This window comes from Eptesicus fuscus, chromosome 10, assembly GCF_027574615.1.
Source record: "Eptesicus fuscus isolate TK198812 chromosome 10, DD_ASM_mEF_20220401, whole genome shotgun sequence".
NCBI classification, from domain to species: domain Eukaryota; kingdom Metazoa; phylum Chordata; class Mammalia; order Chiroptera; family Vespertilionidae; genus Eptesicus; species Eptesicus fuscus.
In genome coordinates, this window is record NC_072482.1 from 20679642 (window position 1) to 20707364 (window position 27723).

At 41.1% G+C, this 27723-nt stretch overlaps 1 protein-coding gene and 1 pseudogene across 2 annotated transcripts in view; both read left to right on the forward strand.

Annotated features, from left to right (window-relative positions):
• The window catches only part of EFHC1 (EF-hand domain containing 1), a 66092-nt gene that overhangs the window by 6131 nt on the left and 32238 nt on the right, over positions 1–27723 (forward strand). For both annotated transcript variants that reach the window (XM_028133916.2, XM_028133918.2), the window contains exons 2-5: positions 4412–4633; positions 18232–18519; positions 23377–23526; positions 24637–24826. In XM_028133916.2, the coding sequence (XP_027989717.1) occupies positions 4412–4633; positions 18232–18519; positions 23377–23526; positions 24637–24826 (850 nt within the window). The remainder of the gene's footprint in view (positions 1–4411; positions 4634–18231; positions 18520–23376; positions 23527–24636; positions 24827–27723) is intronic.
• Positions 4994–8681, forward strand: LOC129150520 (40S ribosomal protein S8-like; annotated as a pseudogene).

Genomic DNA, 27723 nt, shown 5'->3' on the forward strand with positions numbered 1-27723 from the left:
GCTTTCTTTTAGCACTTTGGATATATCATATCATTCTCTCCTGGCCTGCAAGGATAGCGGAATAGGGTTATGGAGGTTCCCTTGTAGGAGAGATTTTTTTTCTTTTACTGTTTTTAAAAATTATCTCTCTTTGATGTAGATAGTTTTATTGTCATGTATCTTGGAGATTATTTTTGTTTGAAATTTTGGAGTGACCGATTAGCTTCATGAACTTGGATATCCCTCTCTCTCTTCAGGTTTGAGAAGTTCTCAGCCATTATTTCTTTAAATAAGCATTCTACCTCTTCCTCCCTATCTACTCCATGATGCATACATTATTCCTTTTATTAATGTCCTGTAAGTTCCATAGGCTTCATTCATTGTCATTCTTTTTTTTTTTTTATTGCTCCACTGATTGGATAATTTCAATTGATTTGTCTTCTAACTCAGATTCTTTCTTCTACTTGTTCAAGTCTTCTGTTAAAGCTACTTTTGAATTCTTCAGTTAAATCATTTTATTCTTCAGCTCCAAAATTTGTTTGGTTCTTTTTAATGTTTTCTATCTCTTTGTTGAATTTCTCATTTTGTTTTTGTATTATTTTCCTGATATTGTTAAGTCATTTTTCTGTGTTCTCTTGTAACTTTCTGAACATCTTTAAGACAATTACAGTAAACCCTCAATTTAATGAACTACAGATTTAATGGACAAAATTTTCAGTCCGTATGTCATATGTGAAAATTAGCATTAACTTAAGATAGCTTTTAACCAAGATCTACACTAATAAAAGAGAAATATGCAAATTGACCATCACTTTGGATGCCCACCAGCCAATCAGGAGCGAGTATGCAAATTAACCTCATGGCCTCCGTGGAGACTGACAGCAGGGAGGAGGCAGCTCCCAGCCTGGCCTGCTTGGCCGTCGCTGTGGTGACAGTGACGCAGGAGCAGGCAAGCAGCCCGCAGGCAGCTCCCAGCACGGCCTGCTTGGTCGTTGCCGCGGCGACCCAGGAGCAGGCAAGTGCGGCTGCAGGCAGCACCCAGCATGGCCTCAGCGACCCAGGAGCAGTGAAGTGCAGTCTGTAGACAGCACCCAGCACGGCCTGCTTGGCAGTCGCCGTGGTGTGGAGCAGGCAGGCCCCACAGAGAGCAGAGAACTATGGGGAGCGGGCCTAAGCTGTCAGTAGGACATCCCCTGAGGGCTTCCAGATTGAGAGGGTGCAGGTCAGGCTGAGGGACACCCCCCTCCCCGTGCACAAATTTCGTGCACCAGGCCTCTACTTTGCTTATAATTAAATTAACAGGTTATTTTTATGTAATTAATTCACTGTTATTTTTAACAAATTTTAGTGAATAGGCCATATGTTGGAAAAAACACTAGTAATTTTGTCAACATAAATATTGCATATCTACAACTATAGTCTACATATTTAAATCCAAGAGTCACTGCTTGGAAACAATGTTCAGGGAATGATTAGCACATGATCACACTGCATTGCACTGTGATTGGCTCTGTTGTTTCATGGCATTACTTTCTGTAGCAGTTTTAACTCATGCTGGCCTATGTTCCCACTGCTCTAAGCCACACCACCGCCGTGTGCATTTGTTTACTCCCAGTGACTGGGTGAATGCACGCACTTACTAGACCTATTTAGTATAAATTAAAATTACTGTTATACACATAGAAAGCTTTTCTGTGAAATTAAACTTTCATACATAATTTTAATTACACAAATGTGTCTACATAAGTAAAAATGGTAAACTAATTTGTCAGTTTTTTAACATACGCATTTGGAAACCCTACTTTATTATATAGTGGACTTTCGACTTTAACAGACCACCTCCTTGCCCAAAATAGTTTGTTATATCGAAGTTTTACTATGTTTTGAGGTTTTTTTAAATCAGGTAATTTCTACTTCATTTTTTTGGGGGGGGGCAGTTATTATAGGTTTACTGTATTCCTTTGGTGGAGTCATGTTTTCCTGATTTTTCATGACCCCTGCCGTCTTGCACAAGTGCCTTCCCATTTGAAAAAGCAGTCACCTCTGCCAGACTTTATGGACTGGCTTTGGGAAGGGAATAGTTTCACTGCTGGTGGAAGTATGCTGAAGTATGCTGCGATCCTGGGTCTAGTGCTGCAGGGCACCAAGTGTTCTGTGTAGCAGTACTGGGTCTGGCAGGGTTGTGGGTGGGTATGATGTCTCTTCAGCTCAGGCCACTGGTGTGTACCGCATTGACAACTGTGGTTCTTGGCAAAGCACTATAAGTGTTGTGCAGTGGCTGCAAAGGCTGTTGGAATCTTCCATGGCACCTCCAGGTCCAGCTGCTCAGGACCAATGCAGGCAGCATTGGGGACCCAGAACCAGTGGTGTGCACATATTCAGCTGCAGGGGTCCAAATGCAGGTGGCGGTGTAGTGGCAGGGGCTGTTTGCAGACACGTGATAGTGGTGGAGGCCAGAGCAGCAGCAGGTCTGGGGCCAACTGTGGCCTCACTGGCTGCTACAGAGGCCCTGGTTGTCGGCATGCTCTCTGTGGCTGCACACTCTCTTCAGGTGCACACTCACCCCTGGGCATGCACACTGCAAGGGAGGCCTGTGATGAGGTAAGGCCAGTTACATGCAGGTGCACAGCTGGAGGGGCTAGCTCCAAGCTCATGCACAGCAGTAGGGGTGTCAGCCGGGGTGAGGGTGGGGGGTGTTTATGCTGGGATCTTATGTTTGAGCAGCTGCAGAGACCTGAGCTTGCTACCTCTGCGGGTCGGGACACGGGAAAGAGAGGGAGTGTGGAGGGACTCAGGTGGCTGGTGTCAGCAGACGTGAATACCTGTGGGGTGAAATCTGCAGGAAGTACACAGTGGCTACAGCTATACTTGCTATTGGCTTCAGGTAAGTGGCAAAATCGGCTGGGTTTTTCCACTGAGCAGTTCTCTGTGAAGTGCAGTCACTTCTACTCAGTGGCTGCTGCCAGCGGCTCCTGTTTTTCTTCCTTGTTCCTAGCCGGCTTTATACACTTCAGCTTAGCTGCTCTGGGGTGAAACTGGTTGTCACCCTCTTTTTTTTTTTTTTTTTTTCCTGGAGAGGGGAAATCTTTCTAGCTGGGTAGCTCCCTCTTGGTGCTGGGGGATGGGATGATACTGGCAAAATGAAGTCTGCCTTCTCTTTTTGTGAGATTACTGTCAGATTTTTTGTTCCACTGTGTTGTTTATAGATAGCTGACTAATCGTTGATCTTTGTGAGGGTATGAGGACACTAGGGCCTCCTGTGTCACCATTTTGGCCCCCCTCTATCTTCAAATTTATTTCCTTTACACTTCTTTATTTTTTATTTAATCTTTTTTTCTCCCAAATCCCCAATAAAAATGAGTTCATTGGGAAAAAAAAGTTGACATCATTCAGAAATGTATAATACAGACAGAGAGCATTCACCAAATCTAGTCTCTTTTCAGGTACATGTTTGCATGCTTGTAATTGTAGTACACATATACTTTCATAGGCTGCTTTTGGGGGCTTATTAAATCAAACATTTCTCCCGGATTGCTACATAGTCTTTAAAACCAGTATTTTAATGACTGCATAATAGTAGTCCACTGCGTTTTCCGTCATTTACTCATATGTATGATTTTCGATTGTTTCCAGTGTTGTTGTTTTTTTTGTAATTAAAGTTACAATGGTCAACTTTAGACATATTATTATTTCTGATAATTTTAGATTATATCCTTAAAATAAAGGATTGAGGTGGAATTACTGAGTTCAAGATTTTAAATATATAATGTCTACTTTCTTTCCAAAGAGTTGTGTGAATATATATCAGTGTCATTGTAACAAGAAAGATCTTTCTTTTCAAGTAAAAATTGATTTCGCAGAACCAGCTCTTTTAGGTTCCATAGTCTGTGGCCACTAGAAAAGACAAAAAACATGGGAAGACCAGTGAAAAAATAGTATTTTAAGAAACTGAAGTTAATATTTTGGTTTCTCGTGAGAAGTGAGCTGGTAATAAATTGGGTGTTCCGGAGCACAGCTTTATGTTTTAAACTCAGGATGCTGCTTCCCTCCTTGTTCCAGGCCAAAAATATCAGAAACTTAAAATATAGGCATACTGTTTTTTAAAAAAATAGTTTTTATTGATTTCAGAGAGGGAGAGAGATAGAAACATCAGTAAGAAGAGAGACTCATTTATCGGCTGCCTCCTGCACACCCCACCCTGGAGATCGAGCCAGCAACCTGGGCATGTGCCCTTGACCAGAATTGAATCTGGGACCCTTCAGTCCATAGGCTGATGCTCTATCCACTGAGCCAAACCAGCTAGGGCTATAGGTATACTTTTTGATAGAAGGTTTGTGTTATTTATAAGCAAAAGTTTAAGTTATGATATGTTTGAAAGTGAGCCCTTTTACCTAACCAATTTTATTAATTACGTACTTCTTTTCTTCTTCAGAAAACAGACTTCCATAGAAGCCAGACACTGAACTACACGCATGGCTATGCAATGGCTCGTCGTCCAACGGTTGGAATAGGCGGGGACCGGCTCCAGGTCAACCAGCTGTCCCAGGCTGACCTGGATGAGTTGGCCAATAAGGCACCACTTCTCACTTATGGTGAACCTAAGCAGGCTGCACCTCCGGAATTTATTCCTGCGCATGTGGCTTTTGACAAAAAGGTACCATATGGGATTTTAGGGTACCCCTTGAATTCAAATTTCTGAGAGCCAACTGTTTGCAGAAAAGTCAACAATAAACCAAAGTTTTTCCAGTGTACTCTGAAGAGAAAATGATTCAAATGCCTCAACCCTTAGTCATAGACAGCTGAACTCAGGATTGAAAGGGCCTTTCTTTAGTCAGGAAGCTGATTACAGAAAATAATTCCCCATAGACTTTACTGAAATATTTTCCAAGTACAGTTAAGGAAAAGTTTGGTGAATTCTGAATTGTTGAGTTCATATTGCTTTATGTTTACCTGCTCTGTGTTTCCTACTTTTTAAAGTTTTATATTCTGTAATGATGACAAATCCTTAACCTCCATGAATGCAAGACGTCATCATGAGTACAACTCCATCTGTTGTCAGTTTTCTCTGGGCTGTCTTCCGAAGTTTCTGTCCTTTAGGGAACATTTCGGGCTTGGCATGGCATAACCCAAGGGTGGTATAATATTGTGTTTGTGTCTCATTTACTCTTACGCTTTTGTACTGGGTGTTACCTTATTTCCATCTGTTGACATTTCCACATCATCTTTGGTTTTCCTTGTCAGTGAGTCTCCTCTTTTCACTAAAGTGAAGTGGTCCTAACTATGGCCATGCAGTGGAATGACTGATGGGACTTTTTTTCTCTCACTTGAGGATATGCTTTTTATTGTTTTTATTTTTTTTTTTCATTAAAAATTTATTTTATTTTATTGTTTAAAGTATTACAAATAGTAGTACATATGTCTCCTTTTTTTCCCCATTGACCTCCCCCCCCCGCCTCCCCAACCCCCCCTCCCCCGCACATGCCCTCACCGCCCTCCCTCCCGCCCCCCAGTGTCTTACATCCATTGGTTATGCTTATATGCATGCATACAAGTCCTTCAGTTAATCTCTTACCACCCCCCCACCCCCTCCCCATCTTTCCCACTGTAATTTGACACTCTGTTTGATGCTTCTCTGCCTCTGTATCTTTCTTTTTGTTCATCAGGTTATAATGTTCTTTATTATCCATAAATGAGTGAGATCATGTGGTATTTTTCTTCACTGATTGGCTTATTTCACTTAGCATGATGTTCTCCAGGTCCATCCATGCTGCTGCAAATGGTAAGAATTCCTTTTTTATAGCAGCGTAGTATTCCATTGTGTAGATGTACCATAGTTTTCTAATCCACTCATCTACTGATGGGCATTCAGGCTGTTCCCAAATCTTAGCTATTGTAAATTGTGCTGCTATGAACATAGGGGTGCATATATCCTTTCTGATTGGTGTTTCTGTTTTCTTGGGATATATTCCTAGAAGTGGTATTACTGGGTCAAATGGTAGTTCCATTTTTAAATTTTTGAGGAAACACCATACTCTTTCCCACAATGGCTGCACCAGTCTACATTCCCACCAACAGTGAAGGAGGGTTTGCAATATTTGCCATTGTTGATCCTCTCTTCCTTCTTGAAACTTTGCTTTTCTCTTGCTGCACTGAATCTTCACTCCTCTGGTTTTCTTCTCTCTCTCCATCTGGCTGTTCCTACTCTGGCCTCCCCTTCTCCTCTCATTTTTAACTGTAAGCATTGTAAAGGGTCTGTTCTCATTATTTTATACTAGTGGCCCAGTGCACGAATCCATGCACATTGAAAGGAAATTAATTAGAATATTTTAATATCACTACTCGCCCTTCCTCTATAATAGAGAAGTATCAACCAATTTCATGATCGACAGGGACAGATCAAAACACAAACGCGTGATTGGTGCCAGCGAGAGCTTTATATGTATCGTGCATGCGCGAGTCAACTTAGCCTTTTATATATAGGGTAAACTTGCTTAATTAGACCTGCTTTCTGATTTAGCTAAACTTTTCCCAGCTCAGTGAAGCACCCCAACTTCTCTTTCAGGTAATTGTAAGCAACACAGCAGTAAATATCAACACGAAGCAGATTATTATTGTAGATCACGCAGAGAGAACAAAGGGTAAAATATTTAACTGCAGCAGTGTTTCACTATATTCTGCACAGTGAGAAAACCTTAAGTCATTTCCAAAGTCCACCATTTCTTCTTTTCAGTCGGGTCAAGTTTCTAAGTTTTCTAAATCTCCATTTTCTGGCTAATGAAAAGAAAATCGGATTCCACTGAGTCTCCTATCTACCTACTCCAGGACTTCTGTGAGGATCAAATGAGATGAGGCACGGGAAAACGCTTCACAGACATTTGGTTAAAGTGTGAAATGTTTGCACCTGGCTATAAAGCAAGTCGTGTTCCTGGGCTGAAGAAACTGCAAGGTGGCTAGCTGTCGCTAGGGAGAGGAAGCTGGGCATTGCTACGTGATGTCATTACCCGGACGGACACTTAGCATATTAGCCTTTTATATATAAGATTCCTTTTAGAGATCTCGCCCATTTTTATGGTTTCAACTGTCCAGTAGACAACTATTGATATTTCCAATTCTGACCTTTTTGAAAATGCCATGAGATACCTCTACCTGGATGACCTGTGGGCACTTCAGATTCTGTATGTCTTTCACCCAGACCCCTACATTGATGTGCTCTTTCTGTATGGCTCCACTAGGTAATCAAAGCATGAAACCCAAGCCATTTCAGGTTTTATTCCCCTTCAGTGAGTTGCCAATTCAAGTATATCTCACTTCCATTTCCTTTACATTGTCATAGTTCAAACAAGCAATATGTTAACTGCTAGCATATTGTTAACCTTTGTAGTAGTCCCACACCTGTTTTTTTTTTATGCCTGTAACATGTCCAGTGCTTGGTTTAGTACCTAAAGTGCATTATGTCATTTTTCTGTGAAAATGCCTTCAGACTCTCTTAACCAGTATAATAAATGTTACCGCTATCCACTTAGCTCCCTTCGTCCCCCAACTTGAAAGTCATCCTTAATTCTTTTCCCTCACAAGCTCTATCATATCTATCTCTAAAATATATAACTAATTTGCTCATTTATTTTCATCTCTAGTCTTACAATTAATTTTCCAATTAGCAGACAGGCTTATCTTTTAAAAGTAGGTATCAGTTTTGCGTTTTCTCTTTCCAGCCGGCGCCATGCTGTGAGTGTCACTTGGGACAACTGGCACAAGCGCCGCAAGACCAGGGGCAAGAGAAAGCCCTACCACAAGAAGCAAAACAACACTAAGATTGGACCCCGCCGCAGACACACAGTCCGAGTGCCCGGAGGCAACAAGAAGTACCTAGCCTCGAGGCTGGACGTGGGCAACTTCTCCGGGGCTCAGAGTGCTGTACGCGCAAAACAAGGATTATTGATGTCTACAATGCATCCAACAACGAACTGGTCCCCACCAAGACCCTAGTAAAGAACTGCATCGTGCTCGTTGACAGCACACGTACCGACCGTGGTACAAGTCCCACTATGTCCCACTACGCACTGCCCCTGTGCCGCAAGAAGGGGGCCAAGCTGACTCCTGAAGAGGAAGAGATTTTGAACAAAAAACGATCAAAGAAAATTCAGAAGAAATATGATGAAAGGAAAAAGAATGCCAAAATCAGCAGTCTTCTCGAGGAGCAGTTTCAGCCGGGCAAGCTTCTTGCATGCATCGCTTCAAGACCAGGCCAGTGTGGCCGAGCAGTTGGCTATGTGCTCGAGGACAAGGAGCTGGAGTTCTATTTGAGGAAAATCAAAGCCCTAGAAAAGCAAATAAATCATCTGCCCTTCTATCTTAGCTCATGTAATAAAGATGTTTAGTCTAAAAAAAAAAAAGTAGGTATCAGATCACGTACTGACCTAAAACATTCTCATGGCTTTCCCAGTGTATAGGCTAAGATCCAACTCTACAGGTTCTCACAGTCCTACTGGGTCTGGCTCTCCCTGCTGTTTCTCCACCCTCCTCTTGGGCCTATCTTTTCCTTACCCACTGTGTTTCAATCACAATGGATTTGTTTTCCTTATTCTGCTGAAAGTGTAGCATACTCCCCTCCCCCATTACAGGGCCTTTGCACATGCTTTTTTCCCCCTTCTGGACTAGCTTTCCTGTGATTGATACTCAATAAACATTAGTTTTAAAAATGAGATGAATTTTGTTGTTGTTGTTAATCCTCACCTGAGGATATTTTTCCTCATTGATTTTTAGAGAGTGGAAGGAAGGAGGGAGGGAGGGAAAGAAGAAAGGGAAGGGGGAAGAGAGAGAAAAACATCAATGTGTCCAGGTCCCTCCAGACTGTCTCAAAGGGTAAGAAATCCTTCTGTTTTATAATTGAATAGTATTCCATGGTGTAAATGTACCACATTTAAATAATTTATTGATTTTATTTTTTAATATATTTTTATTGATTTCAGAGGGGGGAGAGAGATAGAAATATCAATGGTAAGAGAGAATCATTGATTGGCTGCCTCCTGCATGCCCCCGACCAGGGATCGAGCACCCGGGCCTCTGCCCTAGACCAGAATCAAACCTGAGACCCTTCAGTCCGCAGGCTGACACTCTATCCACTGAGCCAAACCAGCTAGGGCAGTAAGTACTTTTTTGATTAACAAATAAATAAGTATTTTAGGAGTTAGAGTATTATTTAAGAGACCTCACATATTAACTTGGCTCTCTGTAACATGAATTACATATTGAAAACATGTAGTTTTAGCTATATGTGTAAGTCATGTGCCAGAGAAAATCCAAGTGTTTATTGCACAAACTGATCCATATTAAATGATCAGAGCTGAATGTAAAGAGAAAAACACTTCTAGGGGATGTTTTAATAGGTAAAATTTTTACCACTTACCATTTATGTCAGAAAACAAACTCCCAAATAACCAGAGAACTTGAAAATTTTGTGTCCTAACTAACTGAATAGTCAATTTTTTCTGTTAGTACCAAATATACCATGTATTTTTGTAAAAGGCTAATATGCTAAGTTTCCGACCATCCGCACACTGACCACCAGGGGGCAGATGCTCAACACAGGAGCTGCCAAGCTGCAGTGACTTGGCAGTGGCGGTTCTCTGGTGACACACCCTGAAACCAGAGAGGAGGGAGCTTGATTCCTTGCAGGGCCACAGGATTCTACCTTCGACGTGACCTTTGACTGTGGGTTATGTTGTTGCTGGGGCATTGTTGGCCCTGAATCTGGTTTACTGTACACTTGCATTTGCGTTCCACACCCTCGTACAATAGCAACTTTGCAGAGGGCCCTCTCGCACTCCGGGACCACTTGGGGGATGTTGGAGAGCTGGTTTTGGCCTGATCCCCGCAGGCCAGCCAAGGGACCCCACCTGCTGGAGGGACCCCCCGCTCACTCTGCGGACACTGGGCAGGGACTGTGGGAGGTTGGCTTCAGGGTGTGTCTGGCCAGTCTCGCCCAGTCCCACCCCACTGGCCACCTTCTAATTAATTTCCTTGCAATGTGAACAAATGCATGCACCAGGTCACCAGTATATACATAACCAGTTATTTCTTTTCTCTACACAATCGAATATACTAAAGTGAATGAAAAGGAAAAACTAAGCTGTACCTTAATTTTCCTTTTTGTTTCAAAAGGAATTTAGTTTTTATAAAATGATCATGTGGTCACATCACTACTGTAGATGCACATAGAATTAGGATTCAATTGTAATGATCATGTGACATAGTCTAGAACAGTGGTCGGCAAACTCATTAGTCAACAGAGCCAAATATCAACAGTACAATGATTGAAATTTCTTTTGAGAGCCAAATTTTTTCAACTTAAACTTCTAACGCCACTTCTTCAAAATAGACTTGCCCAGGCCATGGTATTTTGTGGAAGAGCCACGCTCAAGGGGCCAAAGAGCCGCATGTGGCTCGCGAGCCGCGGTTTGCCAACCACTGGTCTAGAAGATTTGTTTTTTTTTAAATTGAGATTTTATCCTTTTATTTATTTTTAGTATATTTTTATTGATTTCAGAGAGGAAGAGGGAGAGAGAGAGATAAACATCAATAATGAGAGAGAATCTGATCGCTGCCACCTACACACCCCCTACTGGGGATCGAGGCCACAACCCCGGCATGTGCCCTTGACCGGAATCAAACCTGGGACCCTTCAGTCCGCAGGCCAATGCTCTATCCACTGAGCCAAAACGGCTAGGGCTAGATTTGTTTTTAAGTAATGCATATCATTTAAAAATTTTTATTTTAAATAGAATAGAAGAAATTCAGTTTGTTCTTTAAAGAGTGTGTTTGTATTTCCTCCCTGCCTCCCATTCTGAAGCCAAGTTCCTGTTGCCAAAGGCATTTTCATCCCTTCCAATCTTAGAAAGCAGAAGGCATCGGAACATGGGTGTGCCATAGGGCTTAGTCTTTGGACTTCTGTCTATGCTCATTCTTTTAGTCTAGATGCATAGCTTGAAATGTCCTTTACATGATGATGTTCTGTGCCTATAATTTGTAGTTGCCTATTTGACATCTCTTTTAAATGTTTAATAGACACCTTAAACTAAACATGTCCAGAACTTAACTCCCGATTTGTCTCCTCATCCCCCAAATCTGCTCCACTGCAGTCTTACCAATATCAGTATGACAGCAATTCCGTCCTTTCATTTGCTTGAGTCAAAATGTTTGAATCATCCTGATTTTTCTCTAATATTGACTTATTTTCCAGACCCAGTCCCGCATCCCAAATTGCCCCTTGCAATATCAACTTAAACTCAGCAAGTCTGAAATTGAGCTCATCATCTATCCTACCAAAATTATCTTCTTAATATCTTCATTTCTGTGAGAATCATCACTATATTCCTATCTCTGTGTTTTCTCAATACCTCATCTGGCTTCCATCCTCCTGCTTCCTCATTATCACCCCAATCAACTCTTTGTTTTTTCATCCCTGGTCATTTATTGCTATAGACCTGGACTATTGGAGGGGCTTTCAGTCTGATCACCAGGCCTAGCACCTTCCTCCTCCATCACCGTCTGCATACTGCTGCTGGGTTTCCTTCCTCTGCTGCTGTTGCTAGAATACACCCTTGTTCCCTCCACTTACACTTTTTCTGACCATGCTAGCTACACAGTTCCTTTTCTGAACCACTCTGGTACTGTTATCTGAGAAGTAGTGAGGTATATGGAAAGAACTGGGCTGTGAGTTTACAGACTGAGCTTCAAGTCCCAGCTATGCCCCTAACCCCTTCTGTGGCCTCAGACAAGCCACCCTGAGTCTCAGTTTCCTTACTTGTAAAATGAGGGAAGTTTGAATAGCTTTGTCTGGCTCTAACATTTGTGTATTTATAAATATGCAGCTCAAATAAAGACCATTTCATATATGAATTACTGATCCTATCCCTGCTCAGTGATCATGTCCCCATTTCAGTTTTTGCAGTTATCTGAAATGTTACTTTAAAATGACTTTTATATTTTGCTTTTACCATATTATTTTTCCCTTTTAACATTCTATTAACATTAACCCATTTCATCTTTTTATTGTGAACTAGAGGCCCGGTGCACGAAATTTGTGCACTGGGGGGGGGGCGTGTCCCTCAGCCCAGCCTGCACCCTCTCCAATCTGGGATCCCCTCTCACAATCCAGGACTGCTGGCTCCCAATTGCTTGCCTGCCTGCCTTACTGATTGCCCCTAACGGCTTCTGCCTGCCAGCCTGATCACCCCCTTAACCACTCCCCTGCCAGCCTGATTGATGCCTAACTGCTCCCCTGCCAGCCTGTTTGCCCCTAACTGCCCTCCCCTGCAGGCCTGGTCCCCCCCAACTGCTCTTCCCTACAGGTCTGGGTCTCCCCCCAGCTGCCCTTCCCTGCAGGCCCGGTCACCCCCAACTTCACTCCTCTGCCGGCCTGGTCACCCCCAACTGCCCTCCCTTGCAGGCCTAGTCCCTCCCAACTGCCCTCCCCTGCTGGCCATCTTGTGGTGGCCATCTTGTGTCCATATGGGGGCAGGATCTTTGACCACAGCCATGTAGTGTGTGGGAGTGATTGTCAATCTGCATATTACTCTTTTATTAGATAGGATAGAGGCCTGGTGCATGGGTGGGGGCCAGCTGGTTTTCCCTGAAGTGTGTCCCAGATCAGGGTGGGGGTTCCCTTGGGGTGTGGGGTGGCCTGGGTGAGGGCCGGCGACCCAAGCAGAGTCCCTGGTACCTGGGATTTATTTATCTTCTACAATTGAAACTTTGTAGCCTGGAGCGGAGCCAAGCCTCTTGCTTGCTCCATGATGGCAGCCATTTCTGTTGGGATTTATTTATCTTCTATAATTGAAACATTGTAGCCTTGAGTGGAGGCCTGGGCCCGCCAGGGTGTGTGCAAAGTTTGGCTTCCTCCATCGCTGGGAAAACCCAAGCCTCCCTCCTGCTCACTCTGTGGCCACAGCCATCTTGGTTGGGGTTAATTTGCATACTCGCTCCTGATTGGCTGGTGGGCGTGGCTTGTGGGTGTAGTGAGTGATGGTTAATTTGCATATTACTCTTTTATTAGATAGGATTTTAAGGCCTTCATTCCATTATATTCATGTTTCTCCTGTGAAGTTGCCTGTTCTCTTTTGGTTTTTATCTTGTTCTTCCACAATAGACTCTATACCATTTTTGCTATAGCATTCATTGTATAAAATTATTTTGTGTTTTCTATTCATTGAGCCATATTTGAGTCTTTACTAGAGGATCTCCTTGTTGTGTTGCTCTTATTCTAGTAGAGGTTTGGGTTAACACTTTCCTACCTAAAGCATCATTCTTTTTTTTTATTTAATAAATCTTTATCGTTCAGATTATTACAATTGTTCCTCTTTTTTTCCCCCCCATAGCTCCCCGCCACCCGGTTCCCACTCCACCCTCTGCCCTTACCCCTCCCCTACTGTGCTCATCCATAGGTGTATGATTTTTGTCCAGTCTCTTCCCGCACTCCCCACACCCTTTTCCCCCCGAGAATTGTCAGTCCACTCCCTTTCTATGCCCCTGATTTTATTATATTCACCAGTTTATTCTATTCATCAGATTTTTTATTCACTTGATTTTTAGATTCACTTGTTGATAGATACGTATTTGTTGTTCATAATTTTTATCTTTACCTTTTTCTTCTTCTTCCTCTTCTTAAAGAATACCTTTCAGCATTTCATATAATACTGTTTTGGCGGTGATGAACTCCTTTAGCTTTTTCTTATCTGTGAAGCCCTTTATCTGACCTTTAATTCTGAATGATAGCTTTGCTGGGTAATCTTGGTTGTAGGTTCTTGCTATTCATCACTTTGAATATTTCTTGCCACTCCCGTCTGGCCTGCATAGTTTCTGTTGAGAAATCAGCTGACAATCGTATGGGTGCTCCCTTGTAGGTAACTAACTGTTTTTCTCTTGCTGCTTTTAAGATTCTCTCTTTGTCTTTTGCTCTTGGCATTTTAATTATGATGTGTCTTGGTGTGGTTTTCTTTGGATTCTTTTTGTTTGGGGTTCTGTGCGCTTCCTGGACTTGAAGTCTATTTCTTTCACAAGGTGGGGGAAGTTTTCAGTCATTATTTCTTCAAATAGGTTTTCAGTATCTTGCTCTCTCTTTCTTCTGGCACCCCCATAATTCAGATGTTGGTACGTTTGAAGTTGTCCCAGAGGCTGCTTACACTATCTTCATATTTTTGGATTCTTTTTTCTTTTTGCTTTTCCAGTTGGGTGTTTTTTTACCATATTTTTTGGCGTATAAGACGACTGGGTGTATAGAAGATTTTCCTGGGTTAAAAAGTCGTCTTATATGCCAGAAAATACGGTACTTCTTTGTATTTCAAATCTTTGACTTGATTCTTGAGATCCTCTAGTCTGCTATTGGATCTCTGTATGTTATTTTTCTTTATTTCAGTCACTGTATGCTTAATTTCTAGTTGGTCCTTTTTCATATCCTCGAGGGTCTCACTAAATTTATCGGCCTTTTATAGAAAATTATTGAAAAACCTTATAGCCGTGGTTTTGAACTCTATGTCCAGTCATTTGCTTTCCTCCATTTCTTTCACGTGTGACCTGTTTTTTTGTCTCTGCATTTTGGCTGCTTCACTGAAGATAGAGTGGCTTTGTGTGGTAGGTGTCCTATATGGCCCAGTGGCTCAGCCTCCCCAGTTACCTGAGGTGGACACTCTTGGTGCACCCCTTTGTGGGCTGTGTGCACAGTCTTGTAGTTAAGCCTTGATTGTTGTTGTTATCACTGGGAGGAATTGACCTCCAGGCCAATTGGCTGTGAGGATCAGCTGTGTCTACGTTGGGAGAACTTCTGTGCTGGAGACACCCTTATGAGACAAGACTTGCAAAAGCCTCTGTGCTCAGCTTGAATGGGGCAGAGTCTCAGGGCAGAGCAGACAGAAATGGCTTCTCATCAGCCCTGCCCTAAGAGGCCCCTGGGTCTCAATGTCCAGCAGTAATCGCTGCAAGCACCTCTGAGAGAAAGCTTCCCTCGAGTTCCGTCTGATGCCAGACAGTCCATTTTCTCCCCAAGTGAGTCTGGGTCCCCAGAGCCTTGCCTGGAACTTGAGTTCAGAGCCGTTGGGAGCTTTTGTCTCCCTCCCAATTGAGAAAGCCCGATTGAGAAAGCCTGCCGTGTACTCAGTTGCCAGCCCTCTACGCGCGTGTGCCTTGGTACCTCTGCCTCCTGCAGTTCCTCTGAGTCTCAGTGTGCTTTTCTCTTTCCTCACAGTCCAGTTTCTCCCCGTATGAGTCCGGGTCCCCAGAGTCTCGCCCGGAACTGGAGTTCAGTGCAGTCGGGAGCTTTTGTCTCCCTCCCAGTTTAGAAAGCCAGCCACGTACTCAGTTGCCAGCCCTCTCCACGCGTGCACCTTGGTACCTCTGCGTGTGCTTAATTTCTAGTTGGTCTTTTTCATATCCTCGAGGGTCTCCCTAAATTTATTGGCCTTTTCTAGAAAATTATTGAAAAACCTTATAACCGTGGTTTTGAACTCTGCAGCTTCTCTGAGTTTCAGTGTGCTTTTCTCTTTCCTTCTAGTTGTAGAATTTCCACTCAGCCAGCTTTCCTGTAGTTCTGGATGATGTCCGTTTTGTCTTTTAGTTGTAGTTTTGAAATTGTTGTGCGAGGCAGCAGTTTAGGTGTTTACCTATGCTGCCATCTTGGTTTCTCCCTAAAACATCATTCTAATACTTTGTCTCCCTGAAAAGAAATATTAAAAATAGAAACAGAATAGCCTAGCTAGCGTGGCTCAGTGATTGAGCGTCAACTTATAAACCAGGAGGTCATGGTTTGATTCCAGGTCAGGGCACATGCAGGCTTGAACCCCAGTGTCGGGTGTGCAGGAAGCAGCCTATCAATGATTCTCTCATTGATGTTTCTATCTCTCTCACTCTTCCTTCCTCTCTGAAATTAATAAAAATATATTGAAAAAAAAGAAAAGAAACAGAATAACATATTTATAAAATTCATCCCAAAGCCTGCCAACACAGACTTTTATTTTTATTTATTTATTTTTTAAAAAATATATTTTATTGATTTTTACAGGGAGGAAGGGAGAGGGACAGAGAGCTAGAAACGTTGATGAGAGAGAAACATCGACCAGCTGCCTCCTGCACACCCCCACTGGGGACGTGCCCGCAACCAAGGTACATGCCCTTGACCGGAATCGAACCTGGGACCTTTCAGTCCGCAGGCCGACGCTCTATCCACTGAGCCAAACCGGTTTCGGCCAACACAGACTTTTAATAATATTTTTACATATTTTTAAATGTACAATAGACATGCCATTTTGACTTCACACCAATACTGGTGTTCTCCAGAGGATGTAGGGTTTTCTGTATCCTCTATATTTCTGAGTACAATTTACATGCCAACCATGGGGGATTTTGTGGTGGATTGATGATTTGAGAGTTATTCATATAAACTTTCTAATACTAAATATGTTTCTAGTGTGCATATGTAAGGGGTTCCACTTCTAAAGAAACAGACTTGTGCCTTTATTTTCATTTTGAAATGAAAAGTCATAATCTTGTCCAAATTTTTTACTCTTTCCAAAAATTTTTAGAGAGGTTTTTGGCATGGACGTGCTGCTAGTACAGTTAAGGTCTTTAAGCCATCTTATCAAGGAACACATTAGTAAATAGTCTACACATAGTTTGAGCACTTAGAGCAGAAGTTAGCAAACTCTTTATGGGCCCATAGAAAATATTTTGGGTTTTGCTGTATCTTGGTTTGCTTGAGCTGCTATAATAAAATAACAGGTGGCTTACACAATAGAACTTTATTTTCTCACTGTTCTGGGGACTAGCAGACCAAGATCAAGCTTCCTGCTGATTTGGTTTCTGATGGGGGCTCTCTTCCTGACTTGCAGACAGCTGCCTTCTTGCTTTGTCCTCACATGGCCTTTCCTCGGTATGTGCTGAGAATGGGGTGCAGGGGAGAATGCTGTTATTTCCATTGGATTAGTGCCCCCACCCGTAGGACCTCATTTAAGCTTAATTAAATTGTAAAGACTCTATCTCCAAATATAGTCACATCAAGGGTTAGGGCTTCAGTATGAATTTGGGAGGGGAGACACACAATTCAGACCATAGTAGCAGCCCAAATGGTCTCTCGATCACAACTACTCACAACTCTGCCCTTGTAATGGGAAACCAGCCATTAGCAAATAAGTGTTAATTATTTGTGTAATTACTTTATTTATAAACTAGAGGCCTGGTGCACAAAATTTGTGCACCAGGGGTGGGGGTGGGGGCATCCCCCTCAGCTCAGCCTGCACTTTCTCCAATCAGACATCCCTCTTGCAATCTGGGACTGCTGGCTCCTAACTTCTCACCTGCCTGCATGCCCGATTTCCCCTAACCTCTCTGTCTGCCTGCCTGATTGCCCCTAACTACCTCTGCCTGCCTTGCTGATCACCCCTAACTGCCCTCCCCTGCAGGCCTGATCTCGCCCCCATCTGCCCCCACCTGCGTGCCTTGTCAACCCCAACTACCCTCCCCTTATGGCCTGATCTCGTCCACAACTGCCCTTCCCTGCCAGCCTGATCTCGCCCCCAACTGCCCTCTCCTGCTGGCCTAATCGCCCCTAACTGCCTCTGCCTCAGCCCCCACCACTATGGCTTTTTCTGGAAGGAAGTCAGACGTCCAGAAGATGGCTGATCCACTGGGTCTAATTAGCATATTATCCTTTTATTAATATAAATAGGTTATATAGGATAGGATTGCTTAAATGGGGCAGGGGAGAAAGCATTTTTCAATAGTAGGAGATGCTCTTAGAAGACAAAATTTCATAATCCCTATATCTGGACTAATAGCCAGCCATATGCACTATACATATATATATTAGAGGCCTGGTGCTTGAATTTGTGCATGGGTGGGGTCCTGACAGCCTGGCCAGGGGGAGGGGACATGGGTGGTTGGCTGGCCTGCCTGCTGGTCGAAGCCTTTTATTATATAGGATATTGACATTTGAATTTCATATAATTTCTATGTGTTGTGAAATTTTATTCTATTGATTTTTAATCACCTAAATATGTAAAAAAAAAAATTCTTAGTTTGTATACAAGAGCAGGTGACAGCGGTATATTTAACTCATGGACCATAATTTGGCAATCTTTGATTTAGTAGATAGGAGTTGTGAATATTGAAATCTCTCTGAGTGATTTCTCTTTACAGGAGGTTACTTGACATTTTTTGGATGAGAAACTAATACAACACCATTTTTTCTTCCCTTATGTGTTATAGGTACTGAAGTTTGATGCCTATTTTCAAGAAGATGTTTCTATGTCCACTGAGGAACACTATCGGATCCGTCAGGTGCACATTTACTACTACCTGGAAGATGACAGCATGTCAGTCATAGAGCCCCTGGTGGAAAACTCTGGGATCCCTCAAGGCAAGCTAATCAAACGTCAGCGCTTACCCAAGAATGACCAGGGAGACCATTACCATTGGAAAGACCTAAACCGAGGAATAAACATTACAATTTATGGCAAAACTTTCCACATTGTTGACTGTGATGGATTCACACAGGTATAGTATATATTTTTGGAAGTTGTGGTCTCTGAGGCATTCTAATTTATGGAAGGATACATATCACTTATTAGAGTAAGATAATCTGCCTTGTATGGATTATTATATAGGTTGATTTGGTATTTGTATATGTGCCAAAAGTATGCAGTGATATAATTTTTTCACAATGATATTGATACATAGCCATTCAAATAAAATTAAACTTCCATCATAGCTGAATCCTTTGATAAGAAACCAATTTACATGCCAGTTCAAATAGCGAGTAGGGGAAGTAGCACCCTTGATGGGGTGGAAATAGGAAAGATGCATTGGACAATGTACCTGAAGTTTGAATTCACAAAAATAGTACTACCTCTATTAGCAGATATGAGCCTAAATTTTTCTGTGTAATTTATATATATATTTTTCTGTAAATCATACTTGCTATATATAGGGACACTTGCTCTCTAAAGAATTCCTAAAATAAAACCATTTTTAAAGGAAAACACTTTTTTTTATATTGACAAAAATCTTCTACTTTCTCTATTTCATAAATATGGATTTTCTTACCATTGAAAGAGAAGGCCCCTTTTTTTAAAAGCACAAAATGTATGCATGGGGCTCAGTGGTTGAACATCAACCTATGAACCAGGAGGTCACGGTTCGATTTCTGGTCAGGGCACATGCCTGGGTTTTGGGCTCAATCCCCAGTAGGGGTTTTGCAGGAGGCAGCTGATCAGTGATTCTCTCTCATCATTGAAGTTTCTTTCTCTCTCTCCCTCTTCTTTCCTCTCTGAAATCAATAAAAATATATATTTAAAAAAATAAATAAAAGCACTAGAAGCAAATATAGTTTCTCAATTATTTTATACCTTTAATCTCATGTTACCTAATGTCAGATAAGATTAATTTTTACCATGCACTGAGTAAATTCATTCATTTATCTTTTTAACTTAGTAATTTATTTAGCAGATACTTATCGAGTGCCTGCTATGTGCCAGGGACTGTCATAGGTGCCAAGTATAAAGAATTGCCCTTATGGAGGTTATTACATTCTGGTTGGAGGAGGAAACAATAAATTCATAATGTGTCAGATGCTTATAAGAGCTATAGAAGAAACTAAATCAGATTAAGTGTGATGGGAGTTGGAGTTGCTATATATGAAGGCTGGTCAGGGAAGGCCTCACAGATAAGGTGACAGGTGAACAAAGACCTCAAGGAAGTAAGAAAAGGAGCCACGGCATCTGTGTCATCCCAAAGCAACAGAAAGAAATTCTATAGAAGGTTGAGGTGCTAGACCATCTTTGAGATAGTGTCCCCTTCAAGCATGTTTTGTTCTGTCATTGTTTAGGTTTTTTAGGTCCTTTAAATCATAGGCAGTTTCAGAATTGTTCCAGCAATGAGAAATTATAAAATGTTACTTTAAGTTGAGTTACTAAATTTATTCTCACAATTGTCTCTCCATGGACAATTTGAACATTTGCAAGTTGATCACTGAGCAGTTGATCTAAACCAGTTACAGTCAGTTCTTAATACTCATGGTAGTTCTGTTCTATAAAGTTACTACAAACACTTCATTAGCAAACACTGCATCATTGCTCCGAGGAGAAATACAGGATGAGGTTCCTACAAGTCTCTGTTCACAACGTTTTCACCAACCTGTCGAATACATAACCTTGTTTAATGTGTTTCTGTTTTAGAATGCCACATTTAAAATATACTGTTGATTCATTAACATCAAACTCAGACATGAATGAAGGTTATCTAACACAATGTATTTCTTCCTTCAGGGACATCAGCCTGACTTTTAACCTTTTGCACTCGGATGTCGAGTGTGACTCGACACGGTTAGCATTAGAATAAAGGAATCGAGAAAAAAGCAAGCGAGTGCAAAGGGTTAAAAAATTGTGGTAAAATATACATAACATAAAATTTATCATTTTATCAATTTTAGATGTATAGTTTAGTGACATGAAGTACATATCACAGCCTTCTTTCACGTAGAGTATGAGACAGTACATCAGCACTAAGGTTGGGGAAATTTAGATAGCAAAATCACCAACAAATACACAAAGTGAGAGAAAGTGGCACTAAAGAGACCACAAAAAAGATACTTTTTCAGTACAAAAGCTGAAACACCGCAGAATGTCACCTTGTTCAACTTTAGCTAGGAATGTGTGCATTAGGCAACTCAGATTTTCATCACTGCATGCATGTCTGTCTGAAAGACCAATAAATTTTAGGAAGTAGATAAATTTGCAAATACAGAATTTGTGAGTATTGTAATGACTGATAATAGACTAGAGCTGTGTATTTTGGGCACTGATAATTAGATTGAATTATGTTTTCAGTAATTGATCTGTTAGGTGAGAAGTTGGCTCCTTTAACAGTTTAAAATGTATGCACATCTTATTTAATTGGATGGTTTTCATTAGGGCTGGACCTATGGATGGATAAGGAAGATAGCTGTCTTTAGGGTGTGATTTGAATAAGGAATCACCTCTCTTTAAACATATCATCATCACCACCATCCCTTCTAACTCCTCCTCATTACTCCAAATAAATGTTTGGACCTATAGACAGAATGAACTGAACACATTAAAAAATAAAGTTCCAGAAATCAGAGATAACAGAATTTATTATCTTCACTAAAGTATTTTTAAAAAATATTCTTATTGACTTCAGAGAGGAAGGGGGAGGGGGAGAGAGAGAGTAAAATCAATGATGAGAGAATCATTGATCAACTGCCTCTTGCCTGCCCCACACTGGGGATCAAGTCCACAACCAGGGCATGTGCACTGACTGGGAATCCAACCAGCGACCTCCTGGTTCCTGGATCGACACTCAACCGCTGAGCCACACCAGCCGGGCTCTTCACTAAAGTATTACTGCTAGTAAAGTAGATATGAACTCTACTCCACAAATGCAGGTGTGCAAAAAATATTATATTAAAAAGTGACTTAAAACCTACTTGAGCCCCAGTCCAACTGAGCTCGTATTTCTATTCACCCTCAGCTTTACCAAAGTTTTCAAGCCCTAAGAACAAGGAAGCATTCCCAGACTTAAAGGAGTCATATAGGCAGGGCTCACATGTCCACTGACCAAGGACACCACCCTGATGTTCGGTGCTAGGTAAGACACTGGGACTCGGAACGCCTGAGATTGAATGTACCTGGCTGCACAGGTGCTCGGAGCGTCCCTACAGGTCACGTATAGAGTGTTGCTCTTCCGAGACCCACCAACTGTGTCTGTTTTCCAATCGGAGGGAATTTCCCCCTTTCTCTCCTCTTACTCTCAAAGACATTCCCTTCTCTCCCCTCCTTTAAAATAATCTCATCAAAGAGTTTAGGCTTTATCTAAGAGATAGGAAGTACTGTCATCCTTAGGAAGCTTCTATATTCCTGCCCAAATCCCTAAGGTAAGGTTAACAAAGGGCCTGGTTATCTGTTGAAAGCAACAGGAAGGAGTAAAACACTCATTAAGTACCTCAACCAATACACCACCTCAAAGGAGAGGAGAATTTTTATTGCCAGTCAGTATCTCCAGCTTAGTCGATTTAGTAGACATTAAAATCTATAATATTTTAATATTGAAAGAATATTGGAGACTGCCTAGTAAACTTTAAATACTAAGATTACAAGCAAGTTAAGCTGCAGAGCTAATACCAGAACTCAAATATTTTGGTTCTGTGTTCTTTATATTTTCTATTGAATTCTCCAAAAGCAAACTACACAATTCCCCAAAGAAACCTAGATTTCAGGTTAATTTCTAGTTCCAGAATGTAAACAGAACCCATGAAGTTGTTCTTTTCTGATTCTCAAAAAAGCATAGTCCATTATGGTTCTTTTAAAAAGAATGTAAAGTTGTATTAAAAAACATAGTGACTCTGAAAATAATATTATATTTATTCATAATTAGCAAATAGAATTCAAAATCACATCATGTCCAAATGCTTTCCTTAACTTTTTCTGGTGAGATTTGAACACTTGATTTGCCTTTCCTGTTTTGCTATAACATTTTCTGATCTAAACCAATGGGTATGCTTTCTTTTTTTATTTTGAAGGGGAGACCTAATCATAGACTTGTTTTAAATGAGTTGGAAAGTTGAGAATTTGATTTCAGCTGAACTTTGCCATTGTGCGGTTTGTCCCTATACCTGTTATGAATTACACTAGAGGCCCAGTGCACAAAATTGTGCACTCGGTGGGGGGAGGGTCCCTCAGCCCAGCCTGTGCCCTCTCGCAGTCCAGGAGCCCTTGGGAGATGTCCGACTGATGGCTTAGGGGGAGTGGGCAGTTGGACATCCTTAGTGCTGCACGGAGGCAGGAGAGGCTCCCCCCACCGCTGCTGCGCTTGCCAGTCATGAGCCCGGCTCAGGGCTTCTGGCTGAGCAGCACTCCCCCTATGTGAGCATGCGGACCACCAAGGGGCAGCTCCTGCATTGAGCATCTGCCCCCTGGTGTTCAGTGCATGTCATAGCCACCAGTCGTTCCGCTGTTTGGTCTATTTGCATATTACCCTTTTATTATATAGGATATTGATTGAAACTATGGTTAGGTTTCACATTTGTGTATGTAAGTAATCCTTACTCTGTGCTCAGGCACCTAACTAAATTCCATTGATCTGAGGTTATATTTGGAGCTTATCATATTGCCCGTCATTTTTATAATACAGAACACTTAAGGTAATAATCAGTTACTGTCTGCATTATTCAGTTGGGTCAATTGGAGGCTCAGTACTGCGAAGACATGCTCAAGCTGCAAATTAATGGTTAACCCGGGCACTGGTATAGAAATTATTACACTTATTTTTATTCCATCAGTTAATACTTGAAGAAGCTTCAAGAAAGGTGATCAGTATTAATTTTGAATTATTTAGGAATTTTTGGAAAGTCAAGGAATTGAATTAAATCCACCTGGGAAGATGGCTCTCGATCCTTACACAGAACTTCGGAAACGGCCTCTTCATCAGTATGTCACTCCATCGGACTTTGATCAACTCAAGCAGTTTCTCATCTTTGACAAACAAGTAAGTGACTCAGGCACCTTGGTAAGTTAACTCGTTTCCAAACGTGTGTTTATTAGCAAACTATTTTGGTGTGTGTGTGTTTTGAAAAATCACACCTGTAGTATAACCATTTGGATACAGTGCTATTTTTAGAGTTAGAGGGCTAGGAATGCCAAAGTTTTATAGAGATCCAAAGAAGATTGTGGAAGTAAGTCTTGTGACTTCCACCAAACTTAAATCTTAGAGCATCCCTGAGCTATATCTTCTTTCCACTTTTTATTTCCAGCTGGCTACTTCTTTCCCAAATGTGAGTTAACCTCAACAGAATCCTTTGGGAAACCTTAAATGGATTATTTATTTTGCATATATGTAGATTTCTAATGTTCAAATAGTAATTTCTCAGAAGCATTCCATCACAGATGGTTCTTGTTAAGTTTTATGTTAATGTGTGAATACAGAATGTTCTGGGTATTTTCCAACTGTTCCAGCCTTTCTATGCTCCCCCTGGTGGGCAGGGTGTGTAGGAGATTTCAATCTTCCTTTGTGTGCTGAAGGGAAAGAAAATGGAAAGATCACCCTCAATGCTTCTTTGCTGCTTTTTTTTCTCTCAGAAATGTAATTCCTTTTAGTTCAGAAAATTTTACCTAGCACTATCATAGTCTTTTAAGGATGTTCTTTATATCAATCATATATCTGTTATTATTTTGTATTTAAAGATTGTGTTGTTGATACTGCTACTAAAAAAAGATTGATAAGTAAATGAAGATTCTTTCCATATTAATTACATATAAACCATTCACATGCACCTTTATTAGTAACTGTATAAAGGATCCATTGCTCTTTTAATTCAACTTCTCTTTCCTGGACTAATATTTTTGGATCAAAGTGAATTTTTTTCTCAGCACAGGTTTATAAGCCTATTAATATTTTCCAGCTGTTGACATCTGATACATAATTTCAGATGTTTTCGTATGTTTGGTAAAAATTTCTTTTTTTAACCATTTTAGATTGCTTCATTGTCTTTCTAGCTAATATTTTCATTATTGTCTGATATATGAATGCCAAAGTAGCTAAGCTAAACTCTCCACTTACAGAATTTGTATTTAAGTCACTACTTTGGATTTCTCAAAGGTTCTTCGATTCTATGCGATCTGGGATGATACAGACAGCATGTTCGGTGAATGTCGCAAGTACATCATTCATTACTATCTTATGGATGATACAGTAGAAATTCGAGAGATCCATGAACGGAATGATGGGCGTGATCCCTTCCCGGTCCTGATGAACCGCCAGCGCATGCCCAAGATTTTGGTGAATGCAAGTACGTTTGGTTGGGTTTATCTTCTGATAATTGGACCTTTTTTTGGATCTTAGAGGAGTTTCTAAACCAGTGTGGTCATTTCCCTTTACACTTAGGAGGCTCTTGGTGTGTTCTTAAAGGGACTAAAAACTGCTTTCCCTTAATTTCTGTCCTTTACTTGCCCCCTTAGTCCAGGCTCCCCTCTGAAATGGTCTGGTGGAGAGGACTGATATCCAAGTCAGAAAACAAAACCGAACAGCAGTGGGAGATTCATGAAAGTGTGGGAGATCAAGGCTTCTGAACTAACGCAACTTATCCAGATTTTTGTGCATTTCTGAAACAAGCTTTTCATTCACAGATACAGCTTTCCATTTCCTGATGTGCTTTTTTTGACTTTGCTTCTTGCCTCACTCTTTGACAAAAGGAGTTTCTATGTGGGATGACTTAAGATTGGAAAAGTCACGTCTATGGCTCATAGAGTGTAGCGCCACTGTGTGAATGCTTGCTCTTTGCTGGTGTAAAGTAACCTACTGGACTGGAGAGTGAGGGCGCAACAAAATGCAGGTGGCACCTGTCTTACATCAGTATTTCTCTGTGATACGTAGGCTTGCTTTAGTTATTGACTTGGTAGTTTAAGAATGTTCTCTTAGCCTGGCTGGTGTGCATGGCTCAGTGGTTGAGCATCAACCTATGAACCAGGAGGTCATGGTTCGATTCCCAGTCAGGGCACATGCCCAGGGGATGTGCAGGAGGCAGCCGATCAATGATTCCCTCTCATCATTGACGTTTCTAAATCTCTCCCCCTCTCCCTTACTCTCTGAAGTCAATAAAAATATTTTTTAAAAAGAATGTTTTATTATAAAAATGCCATATTGGTGGCATATAATGACATACCTCATGGTTGGATGGCTGACAGAACTCTAAATGTTCACTGATTTTTTGGGGGGGGAGCTATGAGATAAGAAATTCCAGGTATTGAGCAAGAGGTTTGTCTTAAAGGTTATAAACAAAGTGGCCATCTGAAGGCTAAATTCTTGGCCTGCAGTGTTTAAAAAAGAATGCAGTGTTATTTGGGGGTAAGGAGTTGGAGATTTCTATCATTGGGAGAGTGGATAAACAAAATGTGATGAAGGTATACCTTGATAAATATGTAGTGTTAGAAACAATAAACAGAATGTACAAGAAAGCAAATAGGTGCATCTTAAAAACATAGTGCTGTGTAGAAAAAAAAGTAAAAAGATGTATAATGTAATAACGTTTGCATAAAGTAAAATATACACAAAACAACATATATAATACACTATAATAAAAAAGCTGCACGTTAGAATGGTTGCATGTGAGGTAGAAGAGAATGAGATTGGTGAAGAGAATAAAAGGGAGTAAAATTGTTTCAAGAGTTAACATTTAAAATCTCTTTTTTTGAAAAAATGAGAATAATTGCTAACATAGCTTGTATTCTGTGCTAGCAACAACTGGATCTGTGCCCTGGTTCAACAGAGTCTGGCCGCTGCCTGCCATATTCTTATATATAGCCTCCTATCCAGCCCTTTTAGAGTCCTAAGACATTAGGACTGAGGTACTAATTTTGGCTTTTCGTATTGCTTAAATGAGCCTGAAATTTCTGCCATCTGGAACTAATAAAGTTAGATTTACAATAAATTAAAAGAAAGAATGGAAATGTCAGCAGAGCATGGAAAAAAGTGTCACTAAAACTGAATTCCTTGAACTCTCAGGTTCCATGCTTGTCTCTGCTTTATCAATGTGGCCTACATCTACAATTTTCAATATATAATCATCCTGTTCTGTCCCCAAGTACAAAAATTAATTCAAAATGGATCAAAGACCTAAATATAAGACCTGAAACAATAAGTTACAAAGAAGAAATATAGGTACCAAACTTATGGACCTGAACTTGACCCCAAAGGAGAGAGGAGGAAAGGCAAATATAAACAAATGAGACTATATCAAAGTAAAAAGCTTCTGCCCAGCAAAAGAAACAGACAACAAAACATACAGGCAGCCAACCAGATGGGAGATGATAGTTGCAAATAGTAGCTCAGACAAAGGTTTAATTTCCAAAATATATAAAGAACTCATAAAACTCAACACCAAATAAATAAACAATCCAATAAAAAGTGGGCAGAGGACCTGAAAATACACCTGACATACAAACAGCCAATAGATATATGAAAAGATGCTGAACCTCACTGGCAATTAGGGAAATTCAAATCAAAACTATGATGAGATACCACCTTACACCTGTTAGAGTGGCTGTTATCAACAAGACAAGCAACAACAAGTATTGGAGAGGTTGTGGAAAAAAAGGGAACCCTCATTCACTGCTGGTGGGAATTGTAGACTAGTACACCACTATGGACAGCAATCTGGAGATTCCTCAAAAAATTAAGAATAGAGCTACTATATGACCCAGCAATCCCACTCCTGGGTATATACCCAAAAAACTCGAAATCATGTATTTGCAAAGGTATATGCACCCCTGTATTCATTGTGGCATTATTAACAGTGACCCAAGACATGGAAACAACCAAAGTGTTCTGTGATAGAGGACTGGATGGAGATGTGGTACATATGCACAATGGAATACTACTCAGCCATAAGAAAGGATGAAATAGCGCCATTTGCAACAACAGGATGAACCTTGAGAACATTATGCTAAGTGAAATAAGTCAATCAGAAAAAGCTAAGAACCATATGATTTAACTCATATGTGGGATATAAAACTGAAACTTATGAACACAAACAGTAGTGTGGTGGTTGCCAGAGGGATGGGGGTGGGGAGAGAAGTCCTAATATAAGGTGAGAGAAGATTTGACTTAGGGTGGTGGGCACATGGTACAATATACAGATTTTTTAACATAGAAACCCACACATGAAACCTGTATGTGCATGTTGACCAA